The sequence below is a fragment of the Chiloscyllium plagiosum genome, unplaced genomic scaffold (assembly GCF_037043375.1).
Source record: "Chiloscyllium plagiosum isolate Xiang-an unplaced genomic scaffold, Cpla_swu_hap1 HiC_scaffold_22, whole genome shotgun sequence".
Taxonomy (NCBI): Eukaryota; Metazoa; Chordata; class Chondrichthyes; order Orectolobiformes; family Hemiscylliidae; genus Chiloscyllium; species Chiloscyllium plagiosum.
The window spans coordinates 13,488,152-13,506,217 of NW_028270160.1; the positions used below are offsets into that span (position 1 = coordinate 13,488,152).

Here is an 18,066-nt window from a genome sequence, read left to right on the forward strand (position 1 = left end):
TTCTTTTCAAACCATTAATGTTTTCATCTACAAAGTTGCTCCTTTTAATCGCTAGTTTTGTACTGATGGTAAGACTTGTGTGTGATGTAACTGGGGAGATAGTTGTGAATTTGCCTTTGATATTCTCCCACAGTTAGATGGAAACTCAAATTGCCTCCATTTTTTCCACCCTTTTCCTACATCTGCTCTGTAAATTTACTCTTTCTTCAAACTGAGGACAGATGATATATTTCCCTGTCAATCTCATTTTCGTTCTCTGTTTCTGTTCCTACCAAAATTGAGGATTTGTTGTGGTATCTCCCAGTCCTCTTTTTTTTTGACATCTCAAGCCTATGCCATCCATTTTTAAACTTGGCAGTCAATAATTACTGCTGTATAGCTCTGTATTGCAAACTTTAGACCATTTCTAAAGTATTTCTACAGCCTGGATTGTTTGTAGATTTTTTTGATAGTTTTGTTAATTTGTTTGAAGTTAATGCCAGAAGGTTCCATTTTAATCCTCTGCTCCTTCTTGCTTCTGGTAAGGTGCTCTAACTCAAAGCACTCCCCTTTGGCTTTTGGTTTGACAGAGCTAAGTGGACTATAAGATGTGCTGTGCACACGCAGCTTTTACGTAGAACAAAGATAGTGGTGAAAATGAAAGGTGACACTTACTGAGCCTTTACTAGTTCCACCCAACTAGTTTATAAAAACAAGTGTGATCTGTAACTGTTGCCTGCACAACTTTTAATGTAAGATTAACTCTCCACTGGAGAAATAATTAACATTTTAAAAAAAAATTGTGTGTGTTATTTTTACTCTTCAAAGGATGCCTTTAGAGGCTGCCGGAGTTAAAATATCAATGTAAGAGTGGTATCAAGCTGAGAAACTAGAATCTAGCCTCAGATTAGATAGCTTTTGTTTCAGTAGGTCACCTTGATTACTTTGGACTATCACACTGGGGCTATTGTAGGAGCATCAGGAACCTACTGTACATGTGACTCTGGACACAACAACACATGACTTTTTACTAGCCTCAAACAACCCTAGCAAATCACTCTGTTCAATGGTCAATAAATGATTTTCTGGGGAAATAGCAACTAGTGAGGTAATGAATCTGATACTTTATTTGTAACACTTAATTGGGTTTTCCAGCTCCAATCAGATTCTCCAGCCTCTGGTGTAGAGTATCCACAGTTGGTCACATTAAACATACATATTACAAAGGTAGTGTAGTTACATTAAGACAAGGAGAAAATAAGCTGCAAACATGGGTCAACACCAAAAGAAGCCCAAGAAAGAGCCTCCCTTTTTGTCGGGGTCTGCAATACTTAATAAATTGCTCTTAAGTGTGAACCTTGCCACTGTGCAGTGGCAGAAGCAGTCCTAAGCTTGTCCTTAATTGGACTCCACTCCAGTTTTCCAGTTAAGTCTCTCAGTGAACAGTGAGGGAATTTTAATATCAAAATTAAGGAATGATCTTCAAATTGGCTCAACTGGATGTTGATATTATTCACATGACAGTTCTCACTCTGCACTCAATAACCCCAAAGCTAATGAGCAGGTCTGGGATAAATTTCTGCTTTAGTAAAGGATGAGAAAGAAGCAATATTAATTCAACAAAGATTTAGCTTTGATTATTTACACTGGAATTTATGGATGAGGAGGAGTGGTTTTGATTAAGAACAGTACCTGCCTCATACTCACTCCTCCCCCTACTGGGCAGTGAGAAACAGTGTACCCCAAGCTACAGATCCACTTAAAATCAGCACCAGAATGACCTAACTCAGGACCTACATGACAACTTGCTTAATACATCACCACAATATATAACTGACTGCAGCAAAAATAACTCCAGCCACCACACAACCTGAAAGCTTTTTAAAGACTAGCTACAATTTCTTCCACTAAAGGGTTTTAATTCATTAGAATCTTACTGTAAGAGAGTGATGGGGAAGGGGTTGGTCCACTGGGGTTTTGGGGAGAAGTCTGCTGAGATCAGGTGTGGGCACCCCTTCACCCCTCTGGGCCACTCAGAAGTTATTGCCAGTTTCAACATCACCCAAAGTTAACAAAGAAAGCAATCATTATACAATAATCATTTACAGTTTTTATAAAACACAGTCCTTAAACCTTTATGTTCAAAAAAATGTCCCTGATAATGCCCATCCAAGGAAGCACAGCTTTGTGGCATGAGCATAACCATTAGTCAAGGAAATTTACTCCCGTCACATCTGCTCGGGTGTTTTATTGCTTCATTGACTCTGTAATTATTGCCTTTGAATGCACGGAGCACCAACCGATCACCACGGATCATTTGAGTTTTCCCGTTCGAAAATTTGTATCTGTTATCAGACCCAGGATACACAGGGAAGCGTGAAGCTATTAGTTCTTTTCCTCCAGGCAAACAAAAAAGCCTTTTTGATGTCTTTCGTCAGATGTCTCTTTTGTCATTCCTCAAATCGCCAGTATGGCCTTATCCACACTGAAGGCTGATGGCAGTGTCCATGTCATACCATTTCCATAAGGTAGGTGTGACGAGGGGAGCAGTAGGCGAGTAATCCAGTGACTGGAATGCAAACAGAGGGCACAAATGTAATGATTCACCAATTACTAAAAGAATAAACCCACAAATTATTGGCTACAGCAACAAACTAAAGTGCAGGAAACAGATGATCAGAAAAGAAGCCAACATGAAAGCAAATCCAAAAATGTATGGACAGAAGAATAGCAAAAAAAGAGGCACCAATTAGGGGCCAAAAAAATTTAAGTTTGGTTAAAAAATAACATTTTGCATCTGTTTTCTCCAAGGATGAACTTGGTGCCCAAACTAAAAGAGGAGGTAATTGAGACACCTAATGGGTTAATAACTGATTTTAAAAAAAGGATCAGGAGGGTTGGTTTACTTAAAGCAGCTGGGGTTCAGAGAGGGAATTGTAAACAATGGCTTCAGTCTTCCCAATATTTAACGGTGGAAGTTTCTGCACATCCAGCACTGGATAGATGTACAAGAATGGAATCAAAAAGAAAAGATGAACAATCTTAGAAAGTTAGCAGTAGCCCAGCAGATTGGGAAAATATTAGAAACCAGCAAAGGATGATTGAAAGGTGAAACGGATGATGAAAATAAATTTAGTCTATTTTTCTGTTTTTATAAGAATACTAAAAAAAATTAACTAAAGCACTCAACAATCCCATAGGGGATGAGACTGGCAAGTTAATAATGGCAAATAAGGTGGAGATTTTGAAAACAACCATTCGAAGCCTGAGGCAGGGCCATTGCACTCAGGGCCACTGTGTTCTGTGACAGGAGTAGCAGTGGGGGCTGAAATTCCTTCCCTTGTCTGATTTCACAGGAGGAATTATAGAAGTATCTCAATAGAAGTTCAGCAAACAGAATGAGAAAATACCAGAAGCCAACATTAAAGGAGATCCAATAATTGAAGGGCACACAAATAGCAAAAATATGAATCATGGAATAGGGCTATAAAAGTGGATTTACGCACAGAGGAAGGAAGCATGGTTAAAGATATAAATTCTGGATCAGTGGTGCTTGAAGAGCACAGCAGTTCAGGCAGCATCCAATGAGCAGCGAAATCGATGTTTCGGGCAAAAGCCCTTTACTCAAAGGAAATCACTGAAGAGATAACGGATGCATTGGTTGTAATTGCAGAGATTCTGGAAAGCTATCAATACAACACTTTAAAAATGGAAGGAGAAAGCAGGAAACTGTAGGCCAGTTAGCCTAACAGTCATCATTGCAGAAATATGTGAGAATCCAGTGTTAATGAGGTTATAGCAAGACACTTAGAAAATCCGAATACAATCAGGCAGTGTTAATATGGTTTTGTGAATGCAAAACAGTGTTTAACAAATTTGTGACAGAACAACAGGATGTAAAAAGCAGGATAGATAAAGGGGAACCAATGGATGCAGTGTATTTTGATTTCCTCGACGCATCCGACAGGATATGACATAAAAGATTTGTGCACAAAACAGGAGCTCATGGTGTTAAGGCAATTTATTAGCATGGATACAGGAATAGTTAATAGGAAAGAAAAAAGGAGAGAAAGTCAGGATATGTTATTTTCAGGTTGGTAAATTAACTAGGGATATGCCACAGAGATCAGTGCTAGGGCTTCAACTATTTACCAGCCATGACAATGACGTGGATGAAGAGACAGACTGTAACGTAGCCAAATTTTCTAAGGATATAATGAAAGCAATTTGTAAGGAGATTTATCCTGCAAAAGAATATTGATAGGTTCAGTGAGTAGACTGAAGATTGGTATCATGTAGAAAAAAAATGAACTTGTCCACTTGGACTGGAAGAATAGAAGTTTTTTTCCCAACAAGGTGAGACACAGCAAATGCTGCATTAGAGGGATCTTGGTGCCTTTGTAAATGAATCACAAAAGGTTATCATGCAGATACAATAAATAATTAGGAAGGCAATGAAATATTGGAATATAAAAACAGAAGTCTTGCTACAACTGTTGAGGACTTTATGATTATTGGTATAGTTTGGTCTCCTTATTTAAGGAGAGTTATATACTTACACTGGAAACAAGTCACTAAAATGATTTCTGAGATGAAGAGATTGCCTTATAAAGAAGGTTGAGTAGGTTAGGCCTATTTACACTTCAGTTCAGAAGCATAAGAGGTAGTCTTATTGAAACAGAAGATTTTGAGAAGGTAGATCCTGGGAGGAAGTTGACCCTTATTGGGGGAAATCTAGAATTTGCGGACTCTATTTAAAATTAAGGAGTTTACCATTTAAGACAGAGATGAGAATGAATTCATTCTCTCAGAGGAAAGTCGAATTCTTTTCCACACAAAGCATGGAGGCTGATCTTTGGTAATAGTCAAAGCTGAGCTAGATAATTTTTGTTTGACAAGGAAGTTCAGGATTATGATATAGAGATAAGAGAGTGGAGTAAAGGCACAATCAGATCAATCACAATCTTATCAAATGTGGCTCAGGGGCCTGCAATATTTTGTGATCTTGGGGGAAAATTGAGAAATAGTTGCTGAGGTTAGGAAATCTTCCTTTGCAGCAAGTGTTTAGAATCTGGAATGTGTTGCCTGTCAGTGTGGTGAAACCAGATCAATCATTGCTTTTCAACAGCAATTGTACTAACACCGGAAGGTTTAAACATTATGGGCTGCAGAGAAAAAGGGCTGGAAATGAGACTCACTAAATTGCTTGAGAGCTGGTACAGGTTTGATGGGCTAAACGGTGAACAATTGAGCTGTAATCAGGAAAACTAAAGAAACAAGGAGCAGGGAAATAGGATGGAGAGGGGAAAGTGGAATGATTGAGCCAAATAGCCCATTTACAATTCATAATTTCTGTTGAACTCCATGTAAACACTTACCTTCGTTTTTCTATCCCAAGAAATAATTTCAAGTTGTTCAGTTTTCCAGCATGATAGGGATTCCTGAAAATCTGATTAAGGTGAAGAAAATTGTAAAACAAGATTGAGGCAACTTCAAGTATAGATTGGGTGACCGCTTTGCACAATACCTACATTCTATCCTTAAAAAAAAAAGGACCCTCAGCTTGCATTTAGCTGCCATATCAACATACCACCGTGCTTTCTGGCCAACATCTCTGTCTCAGGCTTGCTGCAGTGTTTCACCCCATTTTCCACTTGAGAACTCCACAGCCTTCTAGACTCAATATAGAGTTCAACAACTTTAGTGCGTGAGGCACATTCACCCATGTCCTTACCCCAACCCCCACACACCAGGCCTTGTTATCACATAGTCTATTACACACCACCCATCATTATACACTCCTTTGTCAGTCCAGAGATATTTGTATCATTGATAGCCACAGGTGAGGTGCCGGAAGACTGGAGGCTGGATAACATGGTGCCACTGTTTAAGAAAGGGTGGTAAGGAAAAGCCAGGGAACTATAAGCTGGTGTGGTGACTTGTACACTTAATGGTGAGGTCCTCGGGAATGTTGCTGAACAGAGACATTGGAGTGCAGATTCATAGCTCCTTGAAAGTGCAGTCACAGGTAGATAGGATAGTGAGGAAGGCGTTTGGTATGCTTTCCTTTATTGGTCAGAGTACTGAGTACAGGCATTGGGAGATCATGACTGTACAGAACATGGGTTAGGCCACTGTTGGAATATTGCGTACAATTCTGGTCTCTTTCCTATCAGAAAGATGTTGTGAAAATTGAAAGAATTCAGAAAAGATTTACAAGGATGTTGCCAGGGTTGGAGGATTTAAGCTATAGGAAGAGGCTGAATAGGCTGGGGGTGTTTTCCCTGGAGTGTCGGAGGCTGAGGGCAGACCAGAATTGAACTCAGTATTCCAAAAGTAGCCTCACTAATCTTCTGTACAGCTGCAACATGACCTCCAAACTACCATACTCAATGCATTGAACAATAAAGGAAAGCATACCAAACACCTTCTTCACTATCCTGTCTACCTGTGACTCCACTTTCAAGAAGCTATGAACCTGCACTCCAAGGTCTGTGTTCAACAACACTCCCCAGGACCTTACCATTAAGTGTATAAAGTTCTGCCCTGATTTGCCTTCTCAAAAAGCAGCACCTCACATTTATCTAAATTAAATTCCATCTGCCACTCCTCGGCCCGTTGGCCCACCTGACTGAGATCCCGTTGTAATCTGAGGTAACCTTCTTTACTGCCCACTACACCTCCAATTTTGGTGTCATCAGCAAACTTACTAACCATACCTCCTACATCCAAATCATTTATATAAATGACAAAAAGTAGTGAACCCAGCACTGATCCTTGTGCTCACCACTGGTCACAGGCCTCCAGTCTGAAAAACAACCCTCCACCACCACTCTATCTTCTACCTTTGAGCCAGTTCTGTATCCAAATGGAGAGTTCTCCCTGTAACCCGTGAGATCTAGCCTTGCTCACTGGTCTCCCATGGGGAGACTTGTCAAACACCTTACTGAAGTCCATATAGATCACATCTACCGCTCTGCCCTCATCAATCCTCTGTTACTTCTTCAAAAAACTCAACCAAATTTGGGAGACATGATTTCCCACGCACAAAGCCATGTTGACTATCCCTAATCAGTCCTTGCCTTTCCAAATACATGTACATCCTGTCCCTCAGGATTCCCTCCAACAACTTGCCCACCACCAACGTCAGGTTCACTGGTCTATAGTTCCCTGGCTTATCCTTACCACCTTTCTTAAACAGTGGCACCAGGTTAGCCAACCTCCAGTCTTCCGGCACCTCACCTGTGACTAGGGATGATACAAATATCTCAGCAAGAGGCCCACGAATATGTGGTGCAGGTAAAGAACAGGTTTAGATGCAGAGTAAAGCTCCCTCTATACTGTCCCAGGAGTGTTTTCTGTGGACAGCATAGAGGTAGTTTTACTCTGTATCTAACTAAAATAACTCCAGTGGTCAATATCCCATCACCAACTCACCATTTATTTATGCATGGAGAGTTCTTGACACTGATCCAGCTTCTTCAGAGCCAGCTCTCGGAGCGAGCAGAACCTCTGATACTCCTGGTTGACCCATTATAATCACTAGACAAACCCTGTGCTATATCTGCCTGAACAGGAAAGGTGTCTGACATATAGCACAGCATCCCTTGTGTTAATGATCAAAGAATATATACATGGTACTTTTTGGTGGCCCTTGCTCTCCCACAGCTTTGATAGGCAGCATAGGAGAGAGAGCAACTTTTGCACCTGTGACTCACCGCCAATAGAGACAGCAAAGGAACACTGGCTGAGGTCATCAGGTCACACGTCACATGAACTGTGCTTTTCAGATGGGGATTAAATCTTGCACCCTCACCCCCACCACCCTGTGCGTTCACCATCTTCTGCCCACCACCAAGTGGCAACTGTGAACCCTCCACTAAGCCCTGCTCAGGGGGACAGCCTCTCTATGATGTATTCAATGAAGTCAGTGTGGGATCAGGACATGGGCAGTTGTCTGACTCTGAGAAAAGAATTCAACACACAGAGTGGTGAACTAAAACAGTGCTGCTTGTTTCTTCACCTGCATCTCTCAGGCAATGATCTAGGTTGCCATGCCTCCTGGCCCAGTCAGCTATTCGACTGCAGAAGTCCAGCGCAATACCTCTCTTCCCCACCAGTCACTAGACAGAGATCAAACTGGTGCTCCTGCAAGCTTTCACCCATTTCTGTATCACTTGACACAGCACCCCACAACGCTGTAACCGCCTAACACTGACCCCACCCCATATCCCCCATCACTTCCCCAACGCAGTAAATCTCTCGAAGTCTTACGTGACACATGCCCCCTCACCCCCAACATTATACCCCAACCCAGCCGACACAGCACGCAACAGCAAAACCCAAGACACAGCTCCCATCTTTGCAGTATCCTGAGAGCCGGGGTCCTCAGCACACGACACTGCCGAGTTCCGACTCCTACGACTTACTCTGCCTTTCTTCTGCTGCCTCTGCCGTTCCTTCTTGTTGATGTGTCTCTCAATGCTGGTCTCCCCGCAGAGAATGAGGACAGTGTGCCATATGGTGAGGCCACTGAGAGCCAGGGCTACAGAACTAACCAAGGAAATGGGGGGGGGGGGGGGCGGGGAGGAGAGAGAGGGGAACAAATCAACCAAAAGTCACATGTCCTCCTGACACCCACAACCTGAGAGGGAATAATCATATTTAGCTGGTACTTTATTATTTAATCTAAGAGACATCTCATTCACATCACATACAGTTACATTACGGTGAAGTGAATACCCTCATTAGGCAATCATTCCGGAAATTCTGTGCTCAGCAAGATCCCACAATACAAACACGAGGGTGGTTGTATCAGGAAATGAGAACACTGACCTGCAGAGAACCCAGAGATAAATTATACACTTGTGGAAAATTTTTTCTCGGAAGGATATGGTGGGAGCTGTAGTCTCTGTGGCCGTCTGTCAGAGAGAAAGACAGAAGAGGAGAGAGAGAGAAAGAGGGCATTAGTTAGGAGCCAAGGGGAATCACACTTACCTGTACCTCACACATCACTCTCTTTATCAAAGAAAGCTTTAGTTATTTCAAACAAAGAAAATTAAAGAAGAAAATGAATAAGCAGATTTTCTCCAACACCTTTGAGGATGAGAAAGAGATGAGGATGACAAAGAAATGCAAGGATTGTAGTAATATAGGGATTACAGCAGCTGGTATAGGCACAGCAAGCTCCCACAAACAGCAGTGTGATAATTGCTCGATCATTTCCTTCTCACAATATCAGTTGAGTGTTAAATATCAGCCAGGACACCATAGAGAACCCTCTTGCACCTTGAGAAATAAGGCTGTCTACTGAGGAGACAGGGAGGGGTTGTTCAATTTAATATCTCAACCAAAAGACGAGACACTGGCAAGAGTAGCACTTTGCCACTGTTTGAATCAGCCTCAATGTTTCTGATTAAATGACTGAAGACTTAAACCTGGCCCCAAATTAACTAGCAGCAATCGTCCACACCTAAACACTAGCAGAATTCAGCCAATCTGGACTCAAGCTTGTGGTATACGGGACACAGATAGGAAGCTGGCACAGAGCTAAATGGCCTCCTCTTGCTCTGTAACACTTGTCACGAAACCTACAGCACAGAAACAGATCCTTCAATCCATCTTGTCTGCACCCACCAGGACTCCTTATCTGACCTAGTCCCATTTGCCAGCATTTGGCCCATATCCCTCCAAACCCTTCCTATTTTTATACCCATCCAGATGCCTTTTAAATGTTGTAATTGTATCCACCCCTTCCTATAGCAGCTTGTTCCACACACACACACACCACACTCTGCGTGAAAGTGTTACCCCTCATTCTGTGACATAGTTCTCCACTGGGCCATCAGGGAGAGATAGCACTAAGTTTTTAAACACAAGGTTTGATCAAAATTCTGGATTTAGAAGCAGAGCCCAGTGTAAACATTATCAATAAAATACACAGCTGCTTTTTAATTTCTATTTTGGGACAAGTAAGGCAAGTGTCACTTCAATTGAAGAGCACCCTGACTTTACAGAAGCAGGCTAACTTTTCTGGTCACATGCTCTAGATTTCCAAAATTAGAAATAAATTTTCTTGTGGGAATTTGAGTAGGACACAGTCAATATTCTTGTCTAAGAGATGACCTATTAGAGATTTTTTTTTAGTCATTAAGGTGTTTCAATAGGGTAGACATAGTGAAGGCGCGAGAGAAATGATATAAGGCAGTCACTGAATGACCAGATGACCATTAAATGATACAGATATAAGGCAGTCACTGAATGACCAGATGACCACTAAATGATACAGATATAAGGCAGTCACTGAAAAACCAGGAGCAAACTGTTCACCTAGAATGGTGACAATGTCGGAATCATCACCACAGGGTGGGTGAGGTGAACAATGATGTTCTTAAAGGAGATATTAGATACGTACATAATGAAACAGGATTTACCAATAGGCTGAGAAGATGGAGAGTTGCTCTGGTGGAGCACAAACACAGCTAAACAATCCAGAATACATTCTACATAAGGAAACGTGTCAGACATATCATTCCAGCACACCAATGTGAACACTCGCAGCTTACGTTGATGGTGAAATATGCATCTACAAACAACTCCCTGCTGCTCACACTACAGTACACACAGCCCAGTGTCATAAATAGGCAGAAGGAGAAGAAGTATCGATGGTTAAAATGGCCCACACAGTTATTCAGCCAAGCTGGGCTGTAGAGTTAAGGAGAACAGACGAATCTGGGGAGGAGCTGCAACAACAGAGCCTCCTTTTATTTCACTCCTTTAATGCTCTAGAAGGAGTTTTCTGAAATTCAACTAGCGTTTCTTCATTACACCTCATGCTGTACATGGGTGTGACTGATGGAAACAAGATAGTTAGAGCATGACTCTATATATAACACATTCTATGCCAACCTGGGAGTGTTTGAAGAGGTCAGTATGGGGAAGCTTTACTCTGTATCTAACCCTGTGCCGTACATGTCCTGCAGTGTGTGTAGTGGAAACTTCAGTCTGTACCAAATACACGCTGTAGCTCCCCTGGGTACGCTTAACTGAGAGACAGTAAAGGGGGAGCTTTACTCTGTACCTAACCCCATAATGTAAATGTCCCGAGAGTGTTTGATAAGGCTTTCTAGACTAACTCAGCTTGAAGAGGATTTAAAATTGCAAATGCTAAAACATTAAAGTGCAAAAAGGATACGACAATGATGATCCATCTTCAATATACATCTGGAAGATAATGAAGTACTGGTTAATCAATGGAGGAGTATTACCTCGTCCTGCTCCTCATATAAAGTCTATTGCAAATAAAAAAAGGGATCAAACTGTGCCAGTTTGCTGTAAAAAAAAAATCAGTAATGTCCTTTAAGGAAGGAAACCTGCTGCCCTTGTCCAAACTGGTCAGGACCAGCTCTATCCTACGCCTCTACCCTCTGATGCTCAAATCAAATAACTACCAGGGTTTAAAAATAAAGGGTTTAAAAATATTCTCAGGGCAATTATAAATGAACAGTAAATGTCACCTTTATCAACAATACCCATATTCTGAGCAAAACAGGGAAGGAGTGTTCATTCAGGATTAGTTCCACAGAGATTCATCCCGCGGTTACCCTATTCAGGTGTGTGTGGGATGGTGAGTGCAGGTTGCCTATTCAACCATGGGAAGAAGCACAGCAGTGCTCCAGCCAACATCTCCCCACCCCCACCCCACCCCCACCCGAATAAGCCTATGTTAATCAACCACGCAGGAACAACCCTTCCCCTAAACACACTCATATGAGCAAGCAGTTGGAATATCCCAACCAATTAATCCTGCTTTTCCCCTGCCAAGGGAGCATTAAACCTCAAGGTTACTTCAAATGGACAGAACAAAACTCTTACCGATTACATATGCTGCAGTGATGGGTACGAGCTGGTTTGGGATTAATACACTTCCTGCAGATTGAAACCATTGGAATGTCACTTTTCCCCTGCGAATAAAGTTGGAGATAACCAAGCTTCAGCATGGAGTAGATAAAGAATAAACTCTACACTGTCCCCATCAAATCTTCCCAGGAGAGTTAAAAATCACAACACCAGGTTATAGACCAACAGGTTTATTTGGAAGCACTAGCCTTCAGAGCGCTGCTCCTTCATCAGTTGGTTGTGGAGGAGCAGCGCTCAGAAAGCTAGCGCTTCCAATTAAACCTGTTGGACTGTAACCTGGTGTTGTGTGATTTTTAACTTTGTACACCCCAGTCCAACCCCAGCATCTCCAAATCATGATTCCCGGGACAGGTGCAGCACAGGGTTTCAGTGCATAAAGTGATTGCTCCATTACTTACGTTTATACATTGTGAATAGTGCTATACAAATGCAAACAATTTCCTTTCAACACTCTTCTCCCCCTTTATGATAGCAAAGAATTACCTTCACAAACCTTTCACACCCTGCCATGAACCACACATCCTTTCTGTTCTTTCCAAATTAGTCTCTCCTCCTGTCCACCTTACCTTGCATTCAAAGAGTCCATACCTCTGTTGGATATCCGGGGTGTGTCCGCACAGCTTTGTAGTAGTGAAATACAATCTGCATAAGGTTCCAATGCCCATAGCAAAGGTGCCACGCAATCCAGCCCACAGGGTATGTACTCATGATGACCGGCAGCACACAAATATAGACAATCATCACAATGGTGGTCGTTAGAATAATGACCAGGATCACAAACACCTGCAAAAGACAAAGTGAAGAAGCAATTAATCTAAACAAAGTGTGAGGAGGAGGAGGAGAGGTTGAGACATTACACCCCAAACTAGAAGGCACAAGTCAGGAGTGTGAAGGAACACTGTCCAGTTGCCTGGAAAAGTGCAGTTCCAATAAAACTCAAGAAACTCAACACCATCCAAGACAAAGCAGCCCACTTGATTAACATCCCATCATTAATTCCCTTCACTAACACCACAAAGTAGCAGCGATGTGTACCATCTGTAAGGTACCTTGGAGAGTTGCTGCAGTGTATCTGCCAAACCTATGACCTCTATCCCCTGAAAGTAAAAGGGGAGCAGATGCATAGAAAATCACTAACTGCAAATTCCCCTCAAAGCAACAGAGCATCCTGACTTGAATTATATCACTATAAACTTCAATGTTGCTGAATTCTGGAATTCTCTTCCAAAGAACATCATGGGTGTGCCTGTAACTGAATGAACCACAGCACTGTATGAAGGCAGCTAGTCGCCGGCATCCCCTGGGCAATTACAGATAGGAAGTAAATGCTGGCCCAGTCAGAGACACTGACATTCCAAGAGTGGATATTAAAAAATAACCTGAAGATGCTACACTCACCATTCCAAACCACCTGGTCACATGATCTACCAGCCAATAGATGGGCTCAAATAAGGAGTCAAGGACAACATCAGTGTTGGTGAAGGTGTTGTAAACGAGTGAGTTGACACACAGTTTGCTGTAGCTCCAGAGGGTCCTCACACGGTGGAAGAGCTTCGAACGCCGCCTGCGGCCTAGTCGGAGACACTTCAGGAACAAACGCATTGCTGTACAGACACAATGCAGTCGCCTTCTCATTCCAACAGTGGCCAGCCTGTAAGAAGGAATTAGGATATACCTGGGTATAGGTTAGCTCGGGACGGTAAAGCTCCCTTTAACACTCCCAAGACAGAGTAAATCTCACTCGTAGTTCTCCCTCGACACTATCAAACACTCCCAGGACAGATACAGCACGATTGAAGCAAAGACTAAGAATACTGCAGCTGATGTAATGTTTAAAACTTTAAGGAATTATAGAAACAGGAGTAGGCCATTCAGCCCCTCAAGCCTGTTCCTCAATTCAATGAGAGCATGGCTGATCTATGGCCTAACTCCATACACCCTGCCTTTGGCCCATGTGCCTTAATAGCTTTGCTTAATAAACTTTTTTCTACCTCTGATTTAAAATGACCAATTGATCTAGCATCAATGAGCAAATGCAAATGTTCTACTGTTCTTTTTAAGAACGAACCATTCTAAGCAGGGAATAAAGGTGGTTGTGTGATCTACGAGATACCTCAAGTTGAAATAAAACTAGAAAACTGAATTGGAAGACGGTAGCATTCTCCAAGGTTTCATTTTCCAGGTGAACAGGAAAAAAACTTTTATTGTTACGGCACCTTTCACAACCTCAGAAAATCCCAAAAGTTGAAATATAATTTTAATGCAAATTACCAAGGAACATAAGACAGATCGCAAAAGCTTGTTTTGATAAATGAAATGGAAAGGATTAGTCAGGACAAATGTGGCCCAATCAGGGTAATGACAGCAGAACATATCAAGGAACAAGAAAATGACAGAGAAACTAAACAATTACTTTGTATCTATCTGTCTGGAAGGAAATACAGAAAATCTCCCATAAATACTAGGTGACCAAGGTACTGGTGAAAGTGAGGAACTAAAAGAAATTAGTAATACTGAACTAAAAAGGTGGGATATGAAACATCAACTGAACTGAAAGCTGACAAATCCCCTGGAGCCAATGAGCGTCATCCCAGCATATTAAAAGCGGTGAAACAAAAACAGAAAATGCTGGAGAAACTCAGCAGGTCTGGCAGCATCTGTGGAGAGAAAGCAGAGTCCAATGACACTTCATCAGACCTGAAGCTAATACCAGACCTGCTGAGATTTTCTAGCAATTTCTGGATTTTGTTTCAGATTTCCAGTATCAGCTGTTTTCAATTTATTTTATCGTTATGTTCAAAGAGATGGCAGATGTATTGCTGGTTATCTTTCAATATTCTATTGATTCTGGAAAGGCTCCTGCAGACCGGAAAGTAGCAAACATATCACCAATACTTTTGAAAGGAGGTAGACTTGTTAAATTTACAAGAATTTGTTAATGCCAGAAACCTGAGGACATATGATGAGAATGTGGGTCATGGCAGCGAGAGCAGGGAGGGTTTGAACTTCTCCCCTGAACTCCTACAAGGTCTTTAGAATATCAAGGAATCAGGTGGATTATATATGAATAACAGGTACCTAGAAGTGATTTATAGACTGGAAACTAATCGAGGGGCTTCGGGGTTTAAATGTAGTGTAACATACATGCAGGATTAAGTTACAGATTGGAACCTAATCGAGGAGTTTAGGGTTTATATGTAGTTTAATAGGTACGATAGATTGAGTTACTGATTGGAATCTAATCAAGGGGGTTAGGAGTTTATATGTAGTGTAACAGATATGTGGGATTGAATTAGAGACCGGAAACTAATCAAGCGGTTGAGGGCTTTCTATATAGAGTACAGATATGCAAGAGTATGTTACAGACTAGAAATTAATTGAGGGGTTCAAACAAACAGTAAAGTTACAATTTATAATGGACGTGTTAACTGAACAGTTAGAAAACAGATAAGCTAAAGTCAATATCCATTTGTGAAAGGAAAATAAAGTTTGACAAACTTGGGAGTTTTTGAGGCTGTTCCTTTTCATACAGGCAATGGAAAACAATGGTCATGGTGTACTAGGACAGTGGATCTTTGACATCTATCAGAGTAGTATGGCCACCATTTATTGGCTTATCTGGAGAGAGCACCTCTGACAGTGCAGCACTCCTGCAGTACTATCTGTCTGTTGGATGAGATTTCAATCCAAGCTGCCCAGATATTAAGTATCTTCGGGATCCATTAACAAAATGGGTGACCACATGAACGTTGCTCTGTTGACAGAGTAGGAGAAACCACAGGAATAACAGCACGTCATTCAGCCCCTCAAGACCATTTCCCATTCCAACTGAGACATATGGCTCCACCCCATTAACCTATATTTGATCCAAATTCCCCTTATTCCACAAAGTGTTATCAATCCTAGTCTTGACAGCTCTCATTTAGTCCCAAATCCAGAATATTTTTCAGGGAGAATGGTCCAGATTTCAACATTCTATATTGAATAAAAGATTGCTGATACCCCTAAGTTAACACAGTCAAGCTTAGCTGAATTGCCATTTGCTAGTGGTGGTGGTCTCATACTTTCGCAGTTAACAACAGCCACTGCAGCGGCACACTGACTGTAATTCACTGCAAAGGCTTTACGATGTGTTGGCGGCAACATGAATCGCTCTATAAATCTCAGTGGATTCTCTTGGTTTTTGCTTGAAAAGTGGGTGAATTCATATGCAATCCATAGAAATTGGATGAGGTGAGGAAGAAGAGGAGAATCTTCCTTCTGATTTTAGCCTCCATCTGTTTAATTTCTCTTCAAAGTGGGACTTATCCCTTTGTTTTTGAGGGGGGTGGTTTGCAGCAGTTATAGGGTGAGGGAGGAAAGAAGGGGGGAGAAGTTCAAATCCTTCCTTCTGTTGCTGCCATGACCCACATTCTCATCATAAGTCCTCAGGTGTCTGGCATTAACAAATCATACAACATTCCCTCACTAAAACCAACTGCAGGTTAATTCCATTAAAGGCAATGGTAGAGTCTCAAAATGGAAATCATTCCTTACTTTCCAGCGTCAATGTCAAGGGCAAATAAGAAAAGATCGGAGCAGCCATACACTAAGCTAAAGGGAGGAAGGTGTGTGTCAATTCAGATCAGATAATGTGAAATTGAGAGGGCACTTCCGAATATCACATAATACTTCCAGCAGAATTGAACTGGGAGAGTTCGGATAGAGAGTGGGAGGTTGGAGGTGAGAGAGAGTCACATTATTTATAGCCACAAATTAACCTGCAGTGACGACAATTGAAATGGTCAACAAAGATGGTCTGCTGATAACCTGCTTGGGTTTCACAAACAATTTGCTATATCATTCATACACAAGACTGTCTTATCAAACACCCTCCCATTAGGTAGATATAATCCCCCTGAACCCTTCAATTAAGATTCCAGCTTGGAATTCATTCCTGCTATCTGTTTTTCTATATATACGCCGGTCCTCCTGAATCCCTCGATTAATTTCTAGTCTGTAATGCACTCCTGCGTATCTGTACTCTAAGTAGAAACCCCCCCAACCCCTTGATTAGTTTCCGGTCTCTAATTCAATTCCACACATCGTTACACTACATATAAACTCCTAAACCCCTTGATTTGATTCCAATCAGTAACTCAATCCATCGTATCTACTGAACTACATATAAACCCAAAACTCCTCGATTAGGTTCCAATCTGTAACTCAATCTTGCATGTATGTTACACCACATTTAAACCCCGAAACCCCTCGATTAGTTTCCAGTCTATAAATCACTTCTGGATACCTGTTATTCATGTATAATCCACCTGAATCCCTTGATATTCTAAAAACCTTGTAGGAGTTCAGTCCGCACCTCAAGATGAGTTCACTCACTGATAGATGAGTACAACAGAAACAGTGACCCAGGATCTAAGGAAACAGGCATTGTGCGCTGACTCCTGCAGGCTTCCTGAGGTTATTGTTGAACTTCAAGGTACAGTAGTTGGTGAATAATGTCTGCAATAAGAACAAAGTATAAATTAGCCAGATTAGATTAATACATCCACTCACTATAATGACTAGGAGATCCTGTGGTGAGGTGCTGAAATGGGTGTGAAGGTCTAGCGTAGTGTGTATTGAGGGTGTGAGGTGATTCCTTTAGGTGATTAACAATTCTCTCTTTCCGAGCACAGACAATATTTCTTTGGCAATTAAATCAAAGCTACAGAATCCAACAAATAGTAATGCATAGCAATGACAGATTGCAGGATGAGTGGAGTACATTGACTTTTAACTTCTCTGTTAGTGTCCTTCCTGTCCTCACTCGTTCCCTCCCTCTGACGATCTTTAAAGCCCAAGCCTGGAGACACCTATCCACTCTATTTACCTCACCGTCTCTCCCAGGGATCCTATCCTGGGCTTTTACCAAGCTGCATAAATTAGTCTTGTCACATTAAATGCACACAGGTTCCACAGGGAGAGACAACAACAGTATAGTGAAGTTGCACTGACTAGGTCCTGGTCAAAAAACACCAATTGGTTTTTGAAAAGTCAATCCACATTGTGATCGTTAGGATCTCTTCTGTTGGTGGCTGAGAGGCTGGGTACAGACAAACGTCTAAGGTGAGACATGAGAAACCTTCAAATACCTGGGAAAGAAAAGGGAAATGATAAGCAAGAGCCGCT

The 18,066-nt window shown here is 41.7% G+C and overlaps 1 protein-coding gene across 3 annotated transcripts; it reads right to left on the reverse strand.

Annotated features, from left to right (window-relative positions):
* Positions 1-1,088: 1,088 nt before the first annotated feature.
* Positions 1,089-17,399, reverse strand: zdhhc16b (zDHHC palmitoyltransferase 16b). Of its 3 annotated transcripts, none has more exons than XM_043712984.2 (10): positions 17,275-17,399; positions 13,297-13,549; positions 12,487-12,681; positions 11,854-11,942; positions 11,174-11,202; positions 10,545-10,678; positions 8,815-8,900; positions 8,409-8,532; positions 5,358-5,428; positions 1,089-2,548 (listed from the first exon to the last, which is right to left on the reverse strand). In XM_043712984.2, exons 2-10 carry the CDS (start codon positions 13,531-13,533, stop codon positions 2,437-2,439), a joined length of 1,077 nt encoding a protein of 358 aa, XP_043568919.1. In that variant the 5' UTR covers positions 13,534-13,549; positions 17,275-17,399; the 3' UTR covers positions 1,089-2,436. The 3 variants fall into 3 exon arrangements, with proteins under 3 accessions (XP_043568919.1, XP_043568918.1, XP_043568917.1); XM_043712983.2 differs by having other exon boundaries at positions 17,255-17,393; XM_043712982.2 differs by having other exon boundaries at positions 17,186-17,393.
* Positions 17,400-18,066: the final 667 nt, after the last annotated feature.